This window comes from Vulpes lagopus, chromosome 20 (genome assembly GCF_018345385.1).
Source record: "Vulpes lagopus strain Blue_001 chromosome 20, ASM1834538v1, whole genome shotgun sequence".
Classification (NCBI taxonomy): Eukaryota; Metazoa; Chordata; class Mammalia; order Carnivora; family Canidae; genus Vulpes; species Vulpes lagopus.
Window position 1 is genome coordinate 12,054,496 of NC_054843.1, and position 25,049 is coordinate 12,079,544.

Below are 25,049 nucleotides of genomic sequence, written 5' to 3' on the forward strand. Positions count from 1 at the left end.
AGTAGGATTTATTTATCCACATGATTGCTAGTCTCCTAAATGGTCACTGTTCGTATGTAATTCCAACATGCAGAATCACTCTGGGATTGCCTTCAGAGCCCCTCTCAATGTGGCAGGACTTTGTCTTTGATTTTTATTTTTTTTAATTTTTATTTTTTTAAAGATTCTATTTATTTATGAGAGAGAGAGAAAAAAAAAAAGAAAGAGAGGGAGCGAGAGAGAGAGACAAGCAGAGGGAGAAGCAGGCCCCATGCAGGGAGCCCAACGTGGGACTCGATCCCAGGACCCTAGGATCATGCCCTGGGCTGAAGGCAGTGCTAAACCGCTGAGCCACCCAGGCTGCCCCTGTCTTTGATTTTTAAAAGAAGATAATTATATTCATTCCTACCATTTTTTAATTAAAAAGTTCAACCTTTGAAAAAAAAAATCCTTGCCATCTCCTTGCTCTTCTGATCCTCACACCATCTCTCCGAGATGCCAGGAGAAGTCTTTCACTCCGGCTGCATGGAAGGTGGCACAGCCCCCTGATGATGGGGCCAGAACAAGGTCCCCCTCCAACTCTGGGCCCAGAGTCTCTTCTCTGGGCTCAAAGGGCTCCTCACTAACCCTGAATCCACGGCTCTGAATGACAGAAGAACTGCTCACCTCTTCTCCCTCTACGCTTTGTTATAATATTACGCTTAATGCTTAAGCACAGGGGGTGTTTAAAACACTGGGGACAGAGAAGGGGCAATAAAACCAGCATTTAAAACACACCCAAGGGGTCAAGAGGTCTTCCAAGTGGGAGGTGACACCGGGAGAAAGAGCGGGAGCCAACCAAGTGAAAATAAGCCTTGGGCATCAGGGACAGATGTGCAAAGCCTCAGAGGGCCTGTGTAGACATTCAGCACAGCTGGCCAGGGGGCAGGGTATGAGGTCAGGGGCAAAGGCTGGAGAAGTATGCAGTGCCTAGCTAACGAGTCTGAATTTCCACCTAAAGAAATTCAGATAGGAGCTACTGCAGGCTTGTAGGCAGGTGAGTGATGCTGGTCAGATTTATTATTCAGAGAAACCCTTCTAGTGGTCTGTGTTGGATGGATTGGAGAAACCCAGGATGAAATTAGGGTAGTGGCAATCCTGCTGGGGAGCACTGATGCAGCCCTCAGCTAAGCTCCCCGCAGGAGGATCGGGTGGGAGGGGCTGAGACCAGAGTCAACATCGGGGGCCTATGACCAGAGCATTGCGTACTGCCCCACAGTCAGAAGGCCCCACACCTGGTTTAACGCTCTGCTGTCATCATCTTGAAATTCTTCATAATTTAATATTTGAACTCACGTTTTGTAAGCAAAGTCCGGATAAGACAGTGGGGCATGTGCATGGGCAGAGGAGGCACCTGCACTAGGAGATGCCACCCTTTCTTGTCACTGTGTTCTCATGGTGATTTGAGACGCCCTGAGCATAGAATTCTGGTGGACCCACAATGGCAATGCTCTCAGGAAAACTCCAAACCAGCATCAGTTAGGCATATTCTGTCCAGGACGGTAAACAGAAATGCGGACAGCAAGCACCGAGCAGCCAGTTTCTGCCAGAATCAGGATTGGCTTTGAGGGCCCCTGGGTGGCTTAGCGGTTGAGCGTCTGCCTTCAGCTCAGGTCAGGATCCCTGGGGTCCTGGGATCGAGTCCCGCATCCGGCTCCTTGCAAGGAGCCTGCTTCTCCCTCTGCCTATGTCTCTGCCTCTCTCTCTGGGTCTCTCATGAATAAATAAATAAAATCTTAAAAAAAAAAAAAAAAGAATTGGCTTTGAACAAAGAGGGAGGCAATGGCACTGTGAGAAAGAGAATGGACAAGGAGCCCCGTCACAGCCATCCTTCCTTGGGTCACAGCCTGTGTGAGCCCGCTGCCTGTGCTGAAAACGAGGACGGGAAGGAACGGCAAAGTCAGGGGAATTTTCAGTCCTTCCCCGCACGCCAGTAAGCCAAAGTAGAGGGCGGCAATGAGTGTGTAGTACACGCGCACATTGTGAGTTGTGTCATTTCTGTAATCCCATAGATTCCTTCAAGCTCTTACATCTGCACTTAAAACTGGCATCTCCTGGGGTACCTGGGTGGTGCAGTCGATTGACCATCAGACTTTCGGTTTTGGCTCAGGTCATGATCTCAGGGTCATGGGATGGAGCCCTGGATCAGGGTCCATGCTCAGCTCAGAGTCTGCTGGAGGTTTTCTCTCTCCCTCTACCCATCCCCATCCTGTTCTCTCTCTCTCTCTCTCTCTCTCTCTCTCTCTCAAAGTAAATAAATAAATAAATAAATATTTTTTTAAAAACCAACTGGCATAGCCCAACATGACGATGAACAGTAAAATCTACATGAATAACTTAAAATGCTCATTTTCTTGACTCAGAACAACATGAAGAGCAAATACACACACTCTGATGAGCTGGGAGAGAGACCACAGAAGGGAGGAGAAAACTGCCTATTTTAGGACTCCAACAGCACATGCCCCCTGATTTCTGAGCGAGGGGCTCCCCTTTTCATTGTGCACCAGGCCCCGCAAATGATGTGTGTCCAGACCGAAATGGCAGTTGATTTTGGTCCTAGAATCTGGACTGGGGAGGGGGAGGCAGGTGACAAGGGGAGGGAGGGATGCGGCACAAGGGACAGGAAGGACACAGTGAGGACTGGTGGCACAGGCACCTGGGAAGTTCAGCACCCAGAACGCAGGCTCCGTGGGAGTGTTCTGCGGGGGGGGGAGGGGGTTCCTCGGAGCGCCCTGGGTCGGAGGCCCCCAGAGGAGGGGTCCAGCAAGTCAGCTGGCAGCACTAGCGGTGGTGGCTGGAGCCCCGGCCCCTGGGGAATGGCTGGTGGCAGAACCGTGGACAGGACGGGGACAGGATGGGGACTGGGGGGGAAGCAGATACTCAAGAGATGCGGCCACCAAGAAGGCCCCAGAAAGGAGCCTGAGAGGGAGAACCACGGAAGGAAGGGCCAGGCGGGGAAGTAGGCGGACAGGCAGTGGCGGATGTTCCAGGGTTGACCAAAGCGGGCTCGAGTAGCCGTGAGCAAAGCGTCCAGTCCCTCCCTGCCTTGGGGGGGTCATCTATACCGTGAGGACAGTGACAGCACTGCTTATGGGAAGTGCTCGCTTCTTTTATTTTTTTTTAAGATTTTATTTATTTATTCATTTATGAGAGATACACACACACAGAGAGGCAGAGACACAGGCAGAGGGAGGAGCAGGCTCCATGCAGGAAGCCCGATGTGGGACTCGATCCCGGGTCTCCAGGATCACACCCCGGGCTGAAGGCGGCGCTAAACCGCTGAGCCACTGGGGCTGCCCAAGTGCTCGCTCCCCGAAGCTCTGCTGCATTAATTCCTGCAGCGCTGTATCTCAGCACCACAAACTGGGTGACTCTCCACAATAGAAATGGACCCTTACACAGTTCTGGAGGCTGGAAAGCAGGGATCAAGGGGTCCACAGGGCACACTCCCTCTGAAGGTTCTGGAAAGGACCTGTTCCAGGCCCATCTCCCTCATCTGGTGGTTCTTTGGCTTGGGGAGCATCATCGTAACCTTCACGTAATATACTCCCTGTGCACATCTCTGTGTCCCAATCTCCTCTTTTGAAGGACTCCGGTCGTACTGGATTGGGAGCCACCCCAATAACCTTGTCTCAACTCGATTACTTCTATAAAGGTGTTCTCTATGAGGGAGGTCCCATTCTGGGGTAGCAGGGGTGAGGACTCCAATATACCTTTCCGGTGGCAGGGTGGGGACAGTGAGTGGACACAATTCCACCCATACCTGCTCTCTATAAACCTGCTTCTTTAGGGGATCCCTGGGTGGCTCAGTGGTTTAGCGCTGCCTTCAGCCCAGGGTGTGATCCTGGAGACCCGGGATCGAGTCCCACATTGGGCTCCCTGCAAGGAGCCTGCTTCTCCCTCTGCCTGTGTCTCTGGCTCTCTCTCTCTCTCTGTGTCTCTCATGAATAAATAAATAAAATCTTTAAAAAAAAAAACCTGCTTCTTTAGTAGCATTACCTCCATTAGTTCTTGTTTTGTGCAAAGGTATGAGGAAGAGACCAACGAGGGGCAGCTGAAGTTTTGGGAACCACACGTGTTGTGGCCACGATCTCCGTGACAACATGACGTCTATCGAGCAGCCCTCAGCTGCCCAGGTGAAGGTAAATATGTGAAGCAAGGAAGGGGAACAAAGAAAAAGGAATGACGCATTCTGATAATGAGCCAAAGACAACCCTGGGCAAAAAGACGATGAAATCAAGCAAGGAGGGAAGGCCACTCATTGCCCTGTCTTTCCCATGGCTGCCCAGGAGCCCATGGGGGAACTGGGAGATAGGGGGACAAAAATGAACACCATCCCCTTCTCAACTTCAGCCAATGCACTGTTCCCTAAACGTGCACAAAAGGGAAAGCAGACTTCAATCATTTATTAAAATAAATCATAGGGGGACGCCTGGGTGGCTCAGTGGTTGAGCATCTGCCTTTGGCTCAGGGTGTGATCCCAGGGTCCTGGGATCGAGTTCCGCATCAGGCTCCCCGTAGGGAGCCTGCTTCTCTCTCTGCCTATGTCTCTGCCTCTCTCTCTGTGTCTCTCATGAATAAATAAATAAAATCTTTTAAAAATAAAAATAAAATAAGTTTAGTCTGCGGAGTAAAAAGTCTTCCGAGCCAGCAGCAAAAGGGGACGACTTCCACTAACTGAAGTTCGTTTGTTCGTTTGTTTATTATTGGAGTTCAATTTGCCAACATATAGCATAACACCCAGTGCTCATCCCATCCAGTATCCCCCTCAGCACCCATCACCCAGTCACCCCAACATCCCATCCACCTCCCCTTCCACTACCCCTTCTTCGTTTCCCAGAGTTAGGAGTCTCTCATGGTCTGTCACCCTCTCTGATACTTCCCACTTATTTTCTCTCCTTTCCTGTTTATTCCCTTTCACTATTTTTTATATTCCCCAAATGAATGAGACCATATAATGTTTGTCCTTCTCCGACTGACTTACTTCACTCAGCATAATACCCTCCAGTTCCATCCATGTCAAAGCAAATGGTGGGTATTTGTCGTTTCTAATGGCTGAGGAATATTCTATTGTATATAGACACCACAGCTTCTTTATCCATTCATCTGTCAGTGGACACCAAGTCTCCTTCCACAGTTTGGCTATTGTGGACATTGCTGCTATAAACATTGGGGTGCAGGTGTCTCAGTTTTTCACTGCATCTGTATCTTTGGGGTAAATCCCCAGCAGTGCAATTGTTGGGCCGTAGGGCAGATCCATTTTTAACTCTTTGAGGAACCTCCACACAGTTTTCCAGAGTGGCTGTAATAGGGAATCCAGAAATGGCCCCTCCAATCCATGGTCAACTAATATTCGACAAAGCAGGAAAGACTATCCATCGGAAAAAGAACAGTCTCTTCAATAAATGGTGCTGGGAAAATTGGACAGCCACGTGCAGAAGAATGAAACTAGACCATTCGCTTACACCAGACACAAAGATAAACTCAAAATGGATGAAAGATACAAATGTGAGACAAGATTCCATCAAAATCCTAGAGGAGAACACAGGCAACTCCCTTTCTGAACTTGGCCACAGCAACTTCTTGCAAGATACATCCATGAAGGCAAGGGAAACAAAAGCAAAAATGAATTATTGTGACTTCATTAAGATAAAAAGCTTCTGCACAGCAAAGGATACAGTCCACAAAACTAAAAGACACCCTACAGAATGGGAGAAGGTATTTGCAAAACGGTAAGAATCGCATCTGACCTGGAGATAAGCAACAGGTAGTAAACAGGGTGAGTCACGGGAAGTGTCAAGCTGGGTATCACCCTAACAGCAGGTATTTCTGGGGCTTAATCTGGAAGCCACTGGCTCCAGCGGAAAAGACAGATGGAGCCAGGAGGCAAGTCAAAGCATAGAAAGCAAGTGAGCGGCTCTGATGTAGGCGGAGGGTAGAGAAGGGACTCGTGGAAGTCATCGGTAGGACAGCAGGGTGGCCTCTCAGCAAAGCCAGGGACAAGCAGTCTCCCGTCCGTGCCTCTCTCCCTAATCCAGACCCCACCCCCGCCCCATGCTCTCCTGCCACTTGGTCCCAAAGCCAGGAGCAACCCTGGCACTGCCTTCTGCAGAGCGGTTCCCCTTAGCAAGGCTCCGGGGCCCAGGCCCTTTCCCTCTGCCCCCTCCCCTGCTCTAAGACCTGCCTGTCCTGAGCTGAGGACCCTCGCAGCCTTGCCAGAGCGTATCTAAAAAGCCAACTAAAAGGATCAATGAGCCCTGGGGAGCAGGGCTGGCGCTGGCACCTGTCATCTGCAAGAGGGCCACGCCCACCTTTCCCATCATCGAAGCGTGACATCTAAGTGACATCGCGTTCCTCCCCACGGGACGCCCTGAGAGCACAAGGTCACCATGGTGACCATCCCGCAAAAATGCACGAGCATGTAACCAAGAAGAAACAGGAGACAGATCCCAACTCAGGGGCATCCTATAACGGCGACCGTCTTGTAATCCTCGCAAAGGCCAACGTCGGGAAAGGTAACGGCTGAGAGGCTGTTCCAGGTCATAAGGACCCTAAAGAGACAGGAGAGCTGAAAAGCGCGCTGAGCTGGGATTTCCTTTTGCTCTCACCTACGTTATAGGGACGACCAGTGAAACCTGAACGAGGTGTGCAGATCAGAAAACCGGAGTGCAGGGGGTTCGTTTCCTGATTTCGATCACTGTTCTCTGTTAGGCAGGTTCCCATTCTTGAGGAACACACAGAAGGGTTTAGGGGCAAAAGGCATCTTTCCTGTGCTTTGCCAGGAATAAAGCAAATGTGATAAAATGGTAACATTTGGGGAATCTGAGGGAAGGGCATAAAGGAAAGCTCTGCACTATTATTGCACCTTGTCTGTGTCTGGATAAAGCATAATAAGTATTTATTTATTTAATAAATAATAAGTATTTATTTATTATGTAATAAACAGAGAGATGGATTAAAAAGTGAGCAGCACTTTCTCAACCTCGGTTGCCCATCAGAGTCACCTCAGGAGATTTAAAAATACCGATGCCTGGGACGCCTGGGTGGCTCAGTGGTTAAGCATCAGCCTTTGACTCAGGGCGTGATCCTGGGGTCCTGGGATGGAGTCCTGCATCAGGGTCCCCGCAGGGAGCCTGCTTCTCCCTCTGCCTGTGTCTCTGCTCTGTGTCTTGCATGAATAAAAAAAATAAAAATTAAAAAAAAAAAACCTGATGCCTAGGTTCCAGCTGACAGATACACATTCACTTTAGCTCCAGACATTAGTACCTTTGAGAAGCGCCCCCAAACAGTGACAAGCAGCCTGTGGTCTGGTCAGGGGAGCGGGGAGCTCTGAGCTGGGGTCTTTCTGAGCCCTCTCAGCTCTGCTTCCTGTGAGAGCTGATCCTGAGAGCAAACACAGTAACTCAAAACTGTGGAGCAGGGTCCTGGGTCCTATCTTGGTCCTGCCACTAACAAGCTGGGAAACGTCCTGGCCAGTCCCTTCCTGGTGGCCTACCTGGGTTCTCTCCCCTCTGGATGAGACTGACCAACAGCTGCCTCGAGGCAAAATCATTCAATAACCCTTGCCTCCCTGGGTCCCAGTGCCCCGAGGTGGGTTAACACAGTCCCAAATCCTTGTGACATCCACAGGGCAGAAAAAGAATTGGGTGAGTAGGGTTGGCTGATTTCTGGTATTGCTAGCAGGTTCCATCACAGTTTGGGTGACTCCCTACAGGCCTCTCCCTTCATGAGGACTAAAGTCAGAGAGGGCTCTCGGGAAAGGTGCTGGAGGATGCAGGAGGACACCAGTCCTCCTCCAAGCAACGGGGAGGCAACTGGGGAGGCCAGGTCCTGGGGGGCAACCGAGCATCTGCCACTGGTCCCTACATGAGGCAGGCCTGACGGAGGCCGTGTGGGAAGAAGGTGCTAAGAAAGGCCCGAGGCTCTGCCCTGATCCCAGACCTCAGCCTCTGTGCTGCTCGGATGGTGGCCCCGGCCACACATGGCTACTGAGCACTTGAGACGTGGCCAGTCAGAACGGAGATGTGCTGCTGTGTCAAATACACACCAGACTTCCAAGTCTTTGTAAGCCAAAAAGAAATGTAAAAGTCTCATTAATGATTTTTAACATATCGGGCCCCCTGGGTGGCTCAGTCGGTTAAGCGTCTGCTTTCAGCTCAGGTCATGATCTCAGGGTCCTGGGATCGAGCCCCAGGTGGGTCTGTGCAGCAGGGAGTCTGCTTCTCTTTCTCCCTCAGTCCTTCCCCCCACTTGTCCTCACTCGCACTCGCTCTCTCACTCTCTCTCAGATAAATAAAAATCCTTAGAAAAAGCTTTTTTGATATCTTTACTAATGTTGAAAAGATGATACTTTTGATACTTCGGGTTAAATAAAATTTGCTATGGAAATTCATGTCACCACTTTCTCTTGCTTTTTCCAACGTGGCTACTAGAATATTTAGTATTACATGTGCGCATTGCATCATATTTGTCTCGCACCTCTGGTCTGAAGTCTACACATTGCCCTTTATGACTTATTGCCCTGTTTGAATCGTATGACAGTCCAGTGGATGAAGGGGTTAGGATGTAATAGCATCAGGCCTGGACCCTAAAAGCCCAGCAGTGAGAACCGCTTAAAACTTTCCCCTATGGTTCTTCAGCTTCTGTGATTCCAGCAAACTCACTCTTCCCCACAGCCCACTGAAGGGCAGATATGGTCAGATAATGTCCATTCTTTGAAGCTTGCAAGAACAACAAATTGATAATTATATTAATTTACAATCTAATACTCAGCACTGCCATTTTAACCCAATCTGTGAGACTGAGCCACAAACATTTGGTGCTTTTTTTTTTTTTAACATTTGGCAATATTTTTTTTTAAGATTTATTTATGAGAGACACATAGAGAGAGGCAGAGACATAGGCAGAGGGAGAGCAGGCTCCCTGCAGGGAGCCTGATGCGGAACTCGATCCCGAGACCCTGGGGTCACAACCTGAGCCAAAAGCAGATGCTCAACCACTGAGTCACCCAGGGGTCCCAACATTTGACATTCTTAAAGCTTTCAATTAATATATCAGACCTTATATACTCCACCTAATACTTTATCATCCCACAGAAAGAGAAGATGTGGGTGATAAAGATAAATGGTGCAGAGAGACTCAAGTCTACATTCCAGAAGGTTCCACAAGATTCCAGGGGAGTCTTCCCTTTGGGTTTTGTTTGCATGTCACTGTCCGACTGCCTTCTAAGGATAAGAGTCCTTTAGCTTCTGTGTGCATGTGTTTTAGCTACACAGACAGCACTAATTAATTAAGACATTCCCTCTGGTCAAGTCTTCCTCACACTAACAGGCCTGAGGCCATGGAGAGCTGAGATAGGTTTATCTGTGTTCTGTTTCCAGAGACTGATCTTCTTTTCCATGGTCTGATTTTATCCTGGACTCAGCCTGGTATAAGCCATGTTGTGTATACAGTCTCCATGTTTGAAAAAAAAAAAAACAAACAACCTTAAATTCAGGTCTTTAAGGGACTTTTCTGGAAAAAAGCAAGGAAGAAACAGAGGTTGTTTTGCTGAGGTCTGGTGGTTCTGAAAGTAGGACCCAAGTGACTCGAATGGGCACAGTCACTCCCATAACACAGATGGGTGCCTGGCAACATTGTGAGAAATTTTCTTGCCTCAGAAACTTAAGAACCTATTCATAGTTTGGTTGAATCTAGGGGTTGAATGTGATGCTTCAGTTCTTTTTTTGTTTGTTTGTTTGTTTTTGTTATTGTTGTCGTCGTTGTTTTACGTATAGTATATGATCTCTATGGCCAAGAGAAGCAGAGACAGGACGAAACATGCACTCTATGTTAAAATATATACATGACAAAAAAAAATCACTGTTCACTGTTCAACATCCTGCAAAAGAAACAACTAGGAAAACATTTTGATAATACAGTTTTCCTGCTTATTTGTATAACATCAATACCCAGAAGTAGATATCGAATGCGTGAGGCCTTTGGGAAAATCAATAATGTCTCTAGACCTGCATTTTTAAAATTGCATTGGAAAAAAAAGGATTGGCGTAACTGGGTGATGGGCATTGAGAAGGGCACTTGATGGGATGAGCACTGGGTGTTATACTATATGTTGACAAGTAGAATTTAAATTTAAAAATGTAAAAAGAAAGTAAGATCTTGCAAGAGGATACTCTGAAAAAATACATATATGCACATAGATGGATAGTTAAAATCTTTTTTATATATAGGTACGTGCAAGTGCGTTTATGTAGATAGAAACACAAATATGTTTTTGCTTCATTGCAGGGATCCATACCCATTTTAAAAACATATTAGTCTTTGCTTATGAACGTGATGTCTTTTCACAAAAGGAGTGTCAAGGGAAGGTGCTCTGATTTCTTATATGAACTGATCCTTGAAAACTCAAGTTCTATCACACCAGATGGGCAAGAATGAGAAAAGGAGCAAAGTCCTCCCGTCCGACAGCATTCTTACATCACCCACTTTAAAATTAAATCTGAAACAGAGTTCTGACAGGCCTGCTATTTTCTTCAGTGCCAACAGCCACACAATAGACCTTTTTTTTTTTTTTTTGGACAAAGCTCTTAAAATGCTTGGAGATTCAGATGTACTGAGTCACAAAGCTATACAAATACTGCACACCCATTCCTGCCGGTGCCCTGTTCACTCTTTTGGAAACTATACCATATTTTGTTTGTGTTTGGCAGAAGGAAAGAAATATTTTCACTAGCGTTCCAACCTGCCTGGAAAGGGGGGGTGACTGCAGTGGGTCAGGTCTGAAAGTGGGTGGCTGCCCTTTGATCTGGTGACCTCTGATCAGGGGTGACAGTCATCCTTTCAGAGGGATCTGTTGGTTTTCCTTCTACTCAGTGTGGGCGCTGCAATGGTGCTCCACCCCATGACCACATAGACTACAGGTGCACCCTAGTAAGGGTATAACATTCCGCACAGGGGTGAATAGGTGAATAACTTCGCTCTAAAATAACACATTTTGGGACACCTGGGTGACTCAGTGGTTGAGCATCTGCCTTTGGCTCAGGTTGTGATCCTGGGATCCCAGGATCGAGTCCTTCATCGGGCTCCGCGCAGGGAGCTTGCCTCCCCCTCTGCCTATGTCTCTGCCTCTCTCTCTGTGTCTCTCAAGAATAAATAAATAAAATCCTTAAAGAATAAAAATAAAATAACCATTCACCCACTTAGTGCTCTTAGAAACATCCTGGAACATCAGAACACATTATAACAGGCAGCTCAGAGAGGCGAACACAATGTTTCACAGACACATCTGTGGGTATAACTGTGCCAGGGGCCATCTGAACCGGGATGTGCAGAGCTGGGTAGAAAGGCGGTGGGGGTGGTAGACAGAGGGTGCAGGACGGAGGCAGAGAGTAGGATGAGGCAATGGGAGGTGCTGAGCAAAGGCTGATCCATGCACAGTTTTCACAACTTTCACACTCTTTTAAAAATTCAAATCAAATTGCCCCCTCACATGATTGCTTCACTGAGTTGTGAAATAAGTGAGAGGTGTTGCCAATGCATCCTCACACTGGGAGTGAGCAACTGGCTTCAAGTCTGAACATCTCTCCCAAGTGATATTTAGTTTGACGGTAATGATGGCGAATGTGGAAGTTTTGAATCAGGAGGACAAAAGGGCCAGAGGCACAGGCAAGTTCCATAGAGGAAAGCAGTGGGATGGGAAGTCATGGGGTGTGAGAGGGTGTCGAAGCACCACAGTGGCTGGATCTCTATTTCCTCAGTTTTAAAGAGCTGGGCACCTGTAGGTGGCTGCAGAAGGCAAGTTGGCCTTGAAGAAGACTGCCAAGGAGCTCTAGGTTTTCCAGACTCATCTTTGGTTATTATAAATTTTCCCCACTCTCTTCAGATGTAGAAAATAAATCGGGGACATGCCAGCTGGTCTAGCCCTGCATTCCTGAAGCCCAGCGTGAAGATGGGATCATTCCTTGTAGTGGGGGCTGTGGGCTGTCTGTGCATCGTAGGAGGTTTAGAAGCATCCCTGGCTCCCGCTCACTAGACACCAGCAGCACCGCTAGTGTGACAAATAAAATTACCTCCAGACATGTAGGAGGTTCAGAAGCATCCCTGGCTCCTACTACCTAGACGCCAGCAGCACGGCTAGTTGTGACAAACAAAATTACTTCCAGACGTTGCCAAATATCTCTGGGAGTGGGGAACGAAACCTCCCTGGGTTGAGAACCTAGAGTTTTCACCAGATAAAGATAGCTATCTACTCTAAGGACCAGATGGAATTTTGGGTCAAGGTTGACAACCCTGAACAACATGCCTGGACTAACCAGAAATAAACACAGAAGCCTGGGATGAAAGCAGGCCTTTTGCCTCAAAGCACTGACTGATAGCTTTAGGGAGTCATCGAGAGGAGCTGCCTGGGTAGTTCGGTTGGTTAAGCATCTGACTCTTGATTTCGGCTTGGGTCATGATCGCAGGGTCCCTAGAACCAGCCTGGCATCAGGATCCACACAGGGCAGGGAGCCTGCTTAAGATCTGTCTTCCTCTCCCTCTGCCTCTCTACCCTGCCCTGTTCATGCACGGGCTACGTAGATAAATAAATAGATGATAGATAGATAGATAGATAGATAGATAGATAGATAGATAGATAGATGATAGATAGATTTCTGGAGGAAAAAAAATCCAGGGATATCTAGGTTTAAAAAAAAAAAAAGGTAAATCAGAAGACAGGGACCTTCACACTTGAACTCCAGTGGTTAAAGAGGCAGAACAGACAAGACCTCAAGACCTGCTCAGTGGAATCCTCCACAGCCTGCCGTGACCACGTCCACACAACGGATCTCACAGCTCTGGCCTGACAAGACCACTTTTCATCCTAAGGCTGCGGCTGGGGCCATCTCTGCACCGTCTCACCTGTCCAGAAAGCATTTGGCCTTGCTAGCTCTGGAAGGTGTGTTCAGTGGTTCAGGCCTCGGAGAATGGAGGAGGAGTTTAAAAACACCTACCCCTTCATTTCGTGACAAAGTTGACAAAAAGGAAGTATGTAAGCCTGATTTGGGGTTCAGGTACATTTTTTTTTTCAGTAGAAAAGGGGCTATGAAATTGTGTGCATTCCTTTAAGCATTACCCTCAGCAGCTGGACAAACTGGCCTTCTAGATGGGATTGGGTAGTCTCGCTTCCACCTGTCTCCCATCCAACAGCGGAGGGGGACGGAGTCTGAGAACTTCAGATGCTGTTGAACATAAAAAGAGTGCAAAATCTTCTAAGTCAAGAGAAAGAAAGGAAGAACGTGGTGGCACGGCGCTCTTCTCAGACTCTGAAACACTACTCTATAGGCTGTCACGAGTATGCATCACACTGGCCCTTGCAGACAAAAAGGGTTATTTTATCCAGATTATTCCCCCACGTTGCAGGGGAAAAGGGACTCATTTGTAATCATCAAAGGAATGCTGACAGACTTGAAACGGGATTACATTCTATTATACTCATCCGAATTAAAGATTTGTTTTGGAGATCATTCTTAGGTTTCCTTCTCCTGCTCCTCCAACCCCAAATGAGGCGATTTGTATTCACGAGACATCTGAGGCAGACATGAAATCAGACAGTTTGCAAACATACATTTCAGATTCAGTGGCCTGAGTTTTGAATTTTAATGTCGCCTGGTTCTGTGTGTAGAAAACTTGGCTCTCAGGTCAAAGCTAACCCCAAACACCACTTCATTCCTTAGCTTCTTAATGCAGGAGAAATTCAATTTCAAGGGTCTGAGTGAGCAAGCGATACAGGTTTCCAGAAATGCGGGTATGAAAATGGAAAATTTATGCCTGGGCAGAGTTGTCTGGTAGGTCTGTGGGCACACTGCTAAACCCTCAATTCCATGCTCTGCGGTTTGGGTATCATTTGGAGAATGACCTGCCAAATCTATTATTCATCCCCCCAAGCTGCTTTGTTTGTGCGTGTGCATGAAGCCACTGAGAAGGAAGCTTCCCCAGGACAGGGCTGACTCTTATAGGGTAACTAAAAGACTTGAACATTTCCTGTTCTTTCACACAGAACTCCCGCTCTGTAGTCACCGTGGAACTGAGGGCCATCTGAGCACCTCAGACTGGAAGTCCTATGGCCGTGGAAGAGTTCAATCGAGTCAAAAAGCTGTCCCTTGGCTTTAGGTGTCAAAAGGACAAGATATCTTCAAGAAATCTCTCTCCAGTCAAGGAGATGGCACTCTCTAAGAAGGAAGACAGAGCAAGGAACGTAGGTAAAGTGTCTTTCTCTGTACCATTTTCTTTCTTTATAACTCAGTCCTTCCTTCTAGACTCAGCATTCTTCTCAAGGAAGTATATCCTCTAGCAGTTGTTTTGGGAAGCATGTATCATGGTAAACGTGTCTTCATTTCACACTCTTTTTTTTTAAGTCTATTTATTTTCTGCAGTAATCTCCACACTCTGTCTTGAAGATAGTTTAGCTGGGTATATAGTTCTGCTCTGACAGGATGTTCTGTTCTTTTTTCCAGAACCTGGAAAAATATTTCTCTGGCTTCTGGCTTTCGCTGTTGTTGTTGCAAAGACTTTATGTATAACATTGTTTTCTCTCACTCTCTCTGATTGTTTTTTTAAGACTGTCACTTTGGTTTTAGTATTTTATAGTTTAAATATGATAGGTATCCATGTATTTTTATTTATCTTGCTTTGGATGCTTCAATCTGAATATTTTGTTAATACTTGAAAACAGATTCCAAGATATTATCACTTTGAGTGTTGCCACTCCCTCATTTCCCCTATTCCCCCTTTCTGGAATATGGATGTGATATATGCTGAACCTACATTCCATCCTCCATGTCTTATAGATTTTTTCCCATATCTTTCATGTCTTTACCTTTTTTGCTGCATTCTAGATAATTTCTCCAGCTTTATGTTCCAGTTCATTGCTTTTGTCCTCAGCTACATATGATCTATCCATTAAGTTTTAATTTCAATGAATATATTTTTCATCAGTATAGTAGTATTAGTAGAGATAGCAGATGTATTTTGTTCTTTTTAAAATCTTTATAGCCTTTCATTAGTCATGTTTTAGACTTGCTTTTTATTCTTTTTTGTTTTAGTTTCCCTCTGTTATTTATTAAGAACTCTGTTGTTTTTACTGCTGATTATTGCTCATATAATGGAGTTTTGGATTGCGTGTTCATAACCAGCAGGATTTCATCAGTAGGAATCTTATGGAGCTTGTGATGATGAGGTCTCTATGTAGGGAGGATTTGTGTGTGTGTGTGTGTGTGTGTGTGTGTGTGTGTGTGTGTGTTTTGCCAAGTATCTTGGGGCATAACCAACCTCGGACAATTTTGTTAGTTTCTTAGATGAGGTTTCTTGGTAAAGATCATGTGAATTTAAAACCCAGACTCTTGAAAAACCAGGCCTGTGATTACATATTCTTCAGGGAGACTAATTTTTTTCTCCAAAGCTCAGCCCAGGCTGAGACATGTTTTCTTGCCATTTTTTTTTCAAGAAGGCTGATTTGTTTCTCATCCACCTTTTTAATGACTGTTTAACCCTTCCAGATCCCAGTTTTATAGGAAGAGCTCTTTTTCTCATTTATATAGTATGTAATGTCAGTATTTATTTATTTATTTGTTTGTTTGTTTATTTATTTATTTATTGGAAAATCTTTATTTCAACTTCTTAACTTACATTGGTCTAATAACTCATAACTTGCTTTCATGCACCTGTTAAACCCTGGTTGTAAAGACCATCAGATGGTCTTAGTGTAGCCACAGGGTCAATGCCAGCTAACTTCTTCAGTTCTTTGATCCACTTCATATTTGTTCCCTGTTTGCATCCCTTATATTGAGTCATTCACGCATTTAAAGGATGTCTGTTATATTTTACTCAGCAGTTGTAGATGTTTTGTTGGAGAAATAATTTCAGATCACCAGTTCTACAAAATTTCCAGAAATGGATCACAGTTCCTATTCTGTAAGCAGTTCTTTGGGGCTATATGAGTACTATCTTTAGACAGGAGGTGGAATGGATAATAACTGTACACATATTTCCCACATATCCGGGGAAATCTGGGGTCTAGTGGATTAAGAGGTAAACAGTACAGAAATGGCATTGCTTTAAACTACTGGCAATTTGCTTTTGTATTAGAGGAGAGCTGCCTGGGTTCAAATCCCCCAAAGTTACTTCACTTCTCTTTGCATCAGTTTCTTCAATTTATTATCATAGCATCTAATTCACAGGTGGTAAGGATTACATGAGTTAATAAACATAAAGTTGTCAGAATAGGGTCTGGCACATGGTACTTGAATGTATTTGGTACACTAATGGTATTTTCAACTCACCAACTTCTCTCACTAGTGCTAAGGCAAGTCGAGTGAAGAAGGTGTTGTTTATGCTGGACCAGAGTCTTAGATCTGCAAACATCGGGGTCAGCCAATGGGTTGCAGAATTAGGGACCCCCAGGGAGAAGGAGAGACTCAGAGAGCAGACTAGAGTCATTTGGTCACCCACCCTTCCAATACTAAAATCTTTGTGACTCCAGGATTTGTATTACTAAGGAAAGCTAGATCCTTGTAGAAGGATAAAAACACACCAGCCTCATTAGAATAGTGACCTAGTATAATCAAATTTCAGAGAGCCCTCACCTCTACCTTTGAAGGTCCATTACATAGCTCGAATGACAAGAGTATGGACTTTGGAAACCAGACAATTAGTGGGTTCAAATCCTGCCTCTAAATTTTACCAGGAGACGTAGAGCTGGTGTAGGGAGCTAGATGGGGGTAGGGGTAGATAACAGGGGAGCAGTTATTCTTTCAGTGCACGTTACCTCCAAAGTGGTGCCTTTTCAAGAATGTTAAATAAGTTGACAGGGTGGCTGAGACCAATGGCCCCCAAATCCTTAAAATCATGATCCCCATCAGCAGAAACATTTTGGGAACATGCCTCCAATATATGTACATTTACCTACAAACTGTGTACCCTTCAGCTGCCAATTTTTATGTTAATTTTAAGCCAAGGGTGACTCCTTTTCTTTTTTTTTTTTAAGATTGGAAAGAAACCAATATGAAAGAACAAAAGTTCTAACATCTTCCTCCTACATCCGCTGGATCGCCTCGTGTGTGCCCTCACTTTGGATGAACTGAGTCGAAGAGATACTGAGGGCAGAATGGGGCAAGGTTCTCATCTAGAAAGTGAGGCTAATATTTACTTTGTAGGGCTGCTATGAGGAGGAAATCAGATAACACAGTGCTCAATTAACTTTTACTCCCTACCTTTCCGTCCCTTGCCCGAAACTGCTGCTAGGCTGCCCTTTCCAATAAAGCGCCTGGGAGAGAAGAGCCATCAATAATGGAGCCACTTGCTGGCCCAGACTCCTCTTCTCTGCTACAGAACGAGCCAGCAGACCACGTTTCAAATGTAGTTACTTCCCATGGAAACAGACTGGCAGTTTCAGACGCCTCTCTTCATCTCTCTTCTGTGACAGCTGGACAACTCTTTCAGACATTCGGGTTGTGTTCCTTTGGTTATGAGCTGGCTTTTCATCCCATAAAATTTGTGAAAGTAAAGACAATCCCTGGATCAAAGGATGATGTGACTAAGGCATAAGAAAATGCAGAACTCTGCGTGCAGGCGCTGCGATGCAGAGATCCACTGATGGCTGGGAAAATACAGTCCTGATCTCCCTGGTGCGGAGTCCTGGAGGAGGGGTGAGGGACCACCCAGCCAGGCCCAGACAACCCTGAGCGAACTGATGCTTGCAGGAGGTAGCCCTGCCCTCTGAACACCAGAACAGTGGTTCTCAACTCGGGCTGTACTAGAGTCACCTGGCAGCTTTCAAAATGAGACCAGTACCTGGCCCACCCCAGACCAGTTAAGCAAGGAGCCCTGGAGCGCTGCTTGAGCATCCCCACATTTGTTCAGACTGAAGTGATTCTCCTGAGCCACCAGGGTGGAGATCCACCGCTTATCTGAGCAGAACAGGAAGGTCTGCTCTCTCCTAAATGGACACCTGCATCCCCTCCTGAGGCCTCAAGATCAATTGACTTACCCTTTTTCTACATTCTGAGATTTTCAGCCAGTGAAATAAGGAGCTAGGGTTGGGTTTATTTGCTGGGCTGCAAATGGTCTGGTAACAAGCATCACTTCGTGTTGGCTTGGGCTACTTGGCAGGGAGCAGGACATCAGCTCAGAGAACTCCTTCCATCTTTGAGGTCTGGGGACAGCTTGATGCAAGGGAGACTTTAAAGGCTGCCCCACTCTCCTTGTGTTTTTTCTCCCTTTCCTTCTGCTACATACCCTAGGGTGAAACCAAACGTGTGGACATATGCTCATGCCTTCTTTGTCAAAAGTCCAGAGTTTTCTAGGCCTCCATGTGGGAACTAGAATGATTTTGTACCCCTTCCCTCCCTCTGTCTCTCCCCATTCCTCTCAATGAGCCCATCAGTCATTCTGAACTTTTTGAGAAGAGAGAAAGGGGGAATGCAGGGAGACAAGAGAAGATCCTGCTGGCCTTCAGCAGAGAGACAAGGAAAGACAAATCACCAAAAAACCAAAAAAAAAAAAAAAAAAAAGTAAAACAAAACAACAACAAAAAAGAGACCTGAGGGACATGGCAAAATAAGTTTGAGAGACATGCTGAAACATCGTATCTTTAAAGCAGGACAGGGGTGCCTGGGTGGCTCAGCTGGTTGAGCATCTACCTTCAGCTCAGGTCATGATCTCCAGATCCTGGGATCAAGCCCCATGTCAGGCTCCTGGCTCAGCTGGGAGCCTGCTTCTCCCTCTGCCTCTGCCTCTCCCCCTGCTCATGCTCGTTCGCTCTCTGTTATCTCTTTGTCTTAAATGAATAAATTTAAAATCTTTTAAAAAAGTAAATAAAAATTAAAAAGAAATAAAGCAGGACAAAATATAGAGGATCTTTTGCTTTTTATGGCTGGAACCCAAGAAGGCACCCCTCCCTCCTCTCAGCCCTCATCCCTGCCTTGTTCTTTGAACAAAGATGATGCTGACATTACACTTCTGTTTGGGAAAAAACAAAAAAACAAAAAAATCAATGATCAATTTGGACCTCTTAGGCCAAATCCCCAATGTGGGAATGCAGTAAAAAAAAAAAACAACTCCATCCCAGAGAGGGAAATGGATGAAAGCCGAGTGTATCTGAGTATGGGATTAAGGATCACAGGCACTAGTTTTGCATGAACTGCTCTTGTCTTCCTGGGATATGTTTTTTAACGCAGTGATGACAGCCTTCCAGTGGCCGCTGGCAGCATCTCAATATCTTCAGGGATGAGAGGGAAGGGGGTATTTGGGAAGCCTTTTTCCCAGTAGGCTTGGAGGTGATTAGCACAAGTCACGAGCACGGAGGGGGAGGAGGAGGCCACGATGCAGCCCCTGGCTTATTAAGAGTGAGATCCGATGCTGGAATCCCCGGGCAAAAAAAAATCAATGACCCAGGAAAACTATACCAGCTGACAGCCCCAGGAAAAGGCTCGAGGAAGAGTTGCAAAGAAGAGAAAGGCTTAAGTAACTTTCCAAAACTCTGCACTGTTAATCTCCTGGGAAGCCCTATACTGTACACACAATGGCCGGGACCCCTGACATTCTGGTACTTTCTCTCATGCGGAAACACCATCCTTCCTCCATCCCGTTCGTCCCAGGGCAAAGGGCTCCCAAGTTCCCTCCACCCTCCCTCAGCTTCAGTTTTTGATGTTTCCCTTGTTTAGAAAAACAAGCAAGTATCTGCACTGTCGAAGGCTGGGCTATTCTTACAAGGCTCTGTGGGGAGGCAGGGGGCACTGTCTCCTTACAGACCTCTGGTTTCTAATCCCTCCAAGTTCCTAAAAAATAAAAAAAAAATAAATAAAAATAAAATAAAAAAAAGACCAGGAGCACCTGCCTCTTGGAAAGCAAGCATCAGGTTTTGAGGTCCTGGGGTGGGGGGGGGCGGTTAGAATTACTTGATCAAGATCCACTGCTCTGGCTAAAGCATTCCACCAACCTTCAGACAGTCATCTGCATATCACACAGGGGGTCCCCAAAGGTTTCAAGCCAAATTGATCAACATCGAAAGACTCCATCCTTCTCTCTGAGCCTTCTTTCACACTTCCCCAATGCCACACAATATGACATTTAGGTTTAAACTTGAACGCGGCTGTGCTTTGGGAGGATGTAATTTTTTTTTCTTTCCTTCTTCCTGAAAGGCTCCTTGACACTTTCCCTAGTCCTCAGATCCTTAAAGAGCAAGGCTGATCAGCGTTAAAAATGGGGGCTGCTTGTGGATAGATCTGGTCATATCACCACCTACCGCTGGCTCAGGGAGTTTTCAACCTTGGAATTCAGGTTCACACCGAAAGCACCAAAGTAATATTTTTATCATCTGTGTCATTTAGAAGTACATGTATCCAAACATCCCTTTCCTTCCCCCTCCCCCAAAATACAGCATCTCTGTTGGAGAGCTCCAGCACCCCCTCTCTTGTGGTTGCTACATACAGACAATTCCAAACCTGGGTGGTAACCTACAGACTGCCCCCAAGTACTGCACCGGCTTCACTAAAGAAACAAACCCCAAGTGTCTATAATCTGGGAAAACAATCTAATGGTTACACCGCAATTTACCTAAAGCAATATTTGTTCAGTTGCAGTGATGTCACCAAAAAAAGGGGGGGCTTGTCAGCTTTGCAAAGAAGATTCTTTGCAATATTCAGAGCTAGACGGTGGCTGATTCAGAAGGGCTCACCGTCGCTGAAATCAGCAAACACAGAACTTTCCTAGCAGCCAAGAAAGTTCTATTTAAAAAAAAAAAAACAAAAGTCAATAGCACTTGAAAAGCATTTCCCCAGCACATTTACCACAGCATTCTGACCCTGTGGTGCTCGATTTTAAGGACCACGGTTTGCTTGCCAAATAGGCATATCTTGGCTTCCTTTGCGAGGTAGAAACACTGCCTTGATATTAAATATTCAAAGCAAAGAACCTCTGACCTAAGGGCTCTCAGCTAACAATGACATTCTCTGTAAGTAAACTAGAAACCCAACTCAGCTTCTGGTTTGCCAGTGTTCTCTGCCATGTACTAGTCTATTGCACAGCGGGGTGAGCAGTGACTCCATTTACCATGATTAGATTGCAAAAGACCCTGCAGGCAAAAGCCTGGACTTGGCAGTAGATCCCCGGAGAAGGGGGAGAGTGGGGTTCCGAGCCGCCTCCTGGGCCCCGGGCAGGGGCTGGGAAAGGGTGAGGGCCTCCGGCTTCACCGGAGGGAGACCCAGGTCTGTTACAACTAACTGCGAGGACTTTGCTACGCTTTGCAAAGCGCAGCGGTAATACAAGCATGCGGCTCCTGTAGCCATCATCAGCCCAGAAACTTCTCTCACTTGCTGGAGCCACCCGGGCAACCCCAGAGCTGAGATCGGCTGCGTGGGAGAGCGCGGCTGGGGGAGTCTCCCCAAAAGAAAAGCCTCACGGTTTACTGGGAGGGGGACGTCCTGATTTTTTGTAAAGGAGACTGGGACTGGCGGGGGTTGGGGGCGCTGGGACCTTTTGGAGGTAAAGCCAAGACCCCCCACCCCGCCCCCAGTCTCTGATCTGTAAACTCCTGCTCCTCCGGCCCCTCCCTGCCCGCCCGCGCAGACTTCAGGTCAGACGTCCCCGGGGCCAGTCTCCTTACAAGGGCACCCAAGAGGCCGGCGGGGGCGCAGCCGGACTAAAGCGAGCGGCAAACCAAGCGCAACTCCTGGGAGCACAGCACGTGGATCGTGCAGCGCTGGGCGCGGCGCAGGCTTTGGCTCCAGGGAACACGCATCCGTCAGAGTCGGGTCCCCGCTGCCGGGACCCGCTGCTGGGGAACTGACGAGGTAAACGGCAGGCGAGAAACTCCAGATACGTTACCCACCTTCGTCCTTGGGGAGAGGCGGGGAGGGGCTCCTCTGCCATCCCTGCGCGCAGCCACCTCTGCGCCCAAGGCTCGCACCGGGCAAGAACACTGGCTCTGAGCGCGCCTCGACTTCACCCAACCCGGCCGCGCCCCCCCTGCCCCCCGCGCGGGCGGCTGCCCCCGGCCCAGGGCTCACCTGGGCGCGCACCGCGGCGCCGGGGGGCGCAAGGCGAGGGAGGGCGCTCCTTACCGGAGAAGTCCGTGAGCGCCGCGATCTCCTTGGAGCAGACCAGGACGGTGCAGTAGAAGAGGCGCAGGAGCTGCCCCGGAGGCTCTACCTGCCGGCGGAGGCCGGGATGCTGCGCGGGCTGCGGCGCGGGCGGCGGGCGCGCGTGTCCAGGCAGAAGCATGGTGCCCGGCGCACCCCTGCGCGGGCGCGGGCCGGGGGCGCGACGGGGGTCCCTGGGCGGGGGGCGGCGTCACATGGCGGGGCGAGGCGGGACCCTGCACCTCCCGGCTCAGGCTGCGGAGCCTCTCCCCGGCGCAGGCCAGCGCCGGCTCCCCAGCAGAGGGCAGGGGGCGGAGAAGTGGGGCGGGGCGAGGAGCCCCGGGAAGGATCCGCGTAGTTTCCCCCCCACACACCCCCGAGGGGAGATCTCCGCTCCCGCCCCGCGGGAGGAAACGGGGGGGCGGTGGGGGCGAAGGGAAAGTGCAGCCTTCGCGCGCCCGGAGGCTGCGGAGGCCGGTCCCTGGCGAGCTGCCCGCGCGGAGGGCGCCCCCAACAGCGCACCGAGGGCCGCGCCTCTGGAGCGCCTTCCACGCCTGGGTCCCCGCCCCGGAGACCGCCCGGCACCCCCCGCCCCCGGCCCGGCCCGGCCCGGCCCGCGCTGGCCGCGTGCCAGCCTCGCCCTGGCCGCGGGAGGAGCGCGGCCGGTGCCCGTGACGCACTTTGCAGCCAGCGCCGCGCGCGGAGCCCAGGCGCTCCCGGGGCGGGGCCGCGGCAGGGGCCGCGGGGAGGTGGCGACCTGGAGGTGTGGGACCCCAGCACCCACGTCCCTGCGACCCCGCGGCGCGCCTCCTTGCAGAATCACCAAGCACGCACAGTTATCCCCATTGCGCGGAGGGGGAGACTGAGGCCCCCGCGCTCTGCCCAAGCCCACGCGGCCAGGACGGGAATCAGAAAGGGTTCGAGGAGACGCGGGGTGGGGGGAGGACCGTAGGGGGGGTGCAAAGCGGGTCAGACGGTTTCAGACCACAGCCGGCCGGTTTCTTTTCCTCTTGAGCCCACTACGCTTCCTTTGCGTACTGGTTGGTTGTCGGCTGCGCTCGCTCCGAGGATCTGACACCGGCCGGGCATAAGCGGCACCGAGCGCTAATAATCGGGCTTTTGTTTTAAAATGGGCCACCGCATCTTTCCGAACCTCTCGATTACGCGCGGTGGGACCCAGGCCGGGCCTGCGGGCTCGGGGCTGCAGCGGGCAAGTGCGTGGGAGCGCGCGGGGTGCGGGAACCGGGGGGCCCCCGCGGACCCCGCGAGCGTCCCGGCGGGGCGGGGCGGAGGGGCGGAGGGGCGGGCCGGAGGGCGCTGGGCACAAAGTGTTCCCGAACACCGCGGGGAGGCCCTGCCAAGTTCTCGGCGGGCCTGACGCGGAAACGTAGATAATGAGGCCCAAGGGCGGGACCAGGCGCACTGCCCCAGCCGGCTCCCTACTGCACTGGCTTGGGGACGGGACACCCAGACGCGCCGACTTACCTGTGGGACCCCCGTACAGGTGCGCCGCGAGGACCCAGGGCCCCGCCGGACTTGGTGCTCCAGCAGGGGCAAGCGCGGAGCTGCTGGTATTTCTGGCGCCTTCCTCCCTGTCTGTCGGTGGGGGTGGCAAAGGCCAAACCCCAGACGCGATGAATTTTAAAATCTACATTAAAAATACTCAACCTCCTCCCAGCGCCTGGCTGGCTCAGTGGTTAGAGCACGCGACTCTCGGGTCTCCAGGTTGTGAGCTCAAGCCCTGTGTGGGCTGTGGAGATTATTAATATATATATTTTTTTGATCTTAAAGCTAGGCCTCAACCTTCTCAATAACTTTTGGACATATTAGTGTGCGCTTTTTAGGTCGGGGAAACTGAGATTGGGAAGGTAGGTAAGGATGGCTAGCACTTAGGAGCCAGTAAGTAAGTAACGTTTGCTCAAATATCAGGCCCCTCATCCCATGTGGTTTAGGTATGAACTGGTGTGTGCTTGGGGCTGCGGGGGGTGCAGGGGCTGGGACAGTAAAGGGGCCTTGCTCCCACAGGACTGGGGGCAGTCTCTACTGTCCTGTAGTGTAGGCATAAGCTGGCTTCCACATGCCAGTGTGGGCTCCGTTGCTAACTGTGCACTCCCCTGGTTTCCTTCTCTGTAAAATCTCAGGCTTGTGACACTTTAATTAGTTGATACAGGTGACGTGGGTAGGACAGGGCCTGGAGCTGGTAAATGCTCGGTCAATATTAGTCATTATTATCACAGACAGGAAGACAGTGACTGGAGAATCATAAACTAAAAGGGACCGCGGAGCCAAAGTGTTGGGTAGCCGAGTGGAAGGGAAGGAGGTGTCAGGGACTTTTTAAATAAAAAAAAATTATTTTATTGGAGTCTAGTTGACATACCATGTTTTATCAGTTTCAGGGGGACAACATAGTGATGGGACAGTTCTTTATATTACAATATGCTGGCCACAATTATGTGTAGCCACCATCTGTCACCATTTGTTGTTGCAGTATTATTGACTCTATTCCCTATGTTGTCCTTTTCATCTCCATGACTGATTTCTTTTATAACTGGAAGTTTGTACTTCTTAATCCTCCTCACCGACTTCTCTCATCCCCTCAGCCTCCTCCCTTCTGGCCACCGCTCATTTGTGCTCTGGGTGTATGAGTCTCTTTCCAGTTTGGTGGTCTGTTCCTGTGTTTTGTTTTAAAGGTAAGATGGATAGGAAAGATGGAAAGAGTTTACCAAGCAAAAACTAGCCAAAGCTAGGTGTTTGGGAGGGTGAACATTTTAGAAAAAGGGATCAGTGGGGTGCGTGGGTGGCTCAGTGGGTTAAGCATCTGACTCTTGATCTCAGCTCGGGTCTCAATCTCATGGTCGTAAATTCAAACCCTGTGTTGGAGCCTATTTAAAATTAAGAAAGAGAGAGAAAGAAAGAAAG

The 25,049-nt window shown here is 48.7% G+C and overlaps 1 protein-coding gene across 8 annotated transcripts in view; it reads right to left on the reverse strand.

The window, feature by feature from the left end:
* The window catches only part of EVA1C (eva-1 homolog C), an 83,667-nt gene extending 58,845 nt beyond the window's left edge, over positions 1-24,822 (reverse strand). For 4 of the 8 annotated variants that reach the window (XM_041735194.1, XM_041735198.1, XM_041735195.1 and 1 more), the window contains exon 1: positions 22,059-22,731. In XM_041735194.1, the coding sequence (XP_041591128.1) occupies positions 22,059-22,272 (214 nt within the window). In that variant the 5' untranslated portion in view covers positions 22,273-22,731. Of the gene's footprint in view, positions 1-22,058; positions 22,732-23,615 lie in introns of those variants that run through there. The other 4 variants (XM_041735200.1, XM_041735196.1, XM_041735199.1 and 1 more) reach the window with 3 other exon arrangements.
* Between the last annotated feature and the right edge of the window lie 227 nt (positions 24,823-25,049).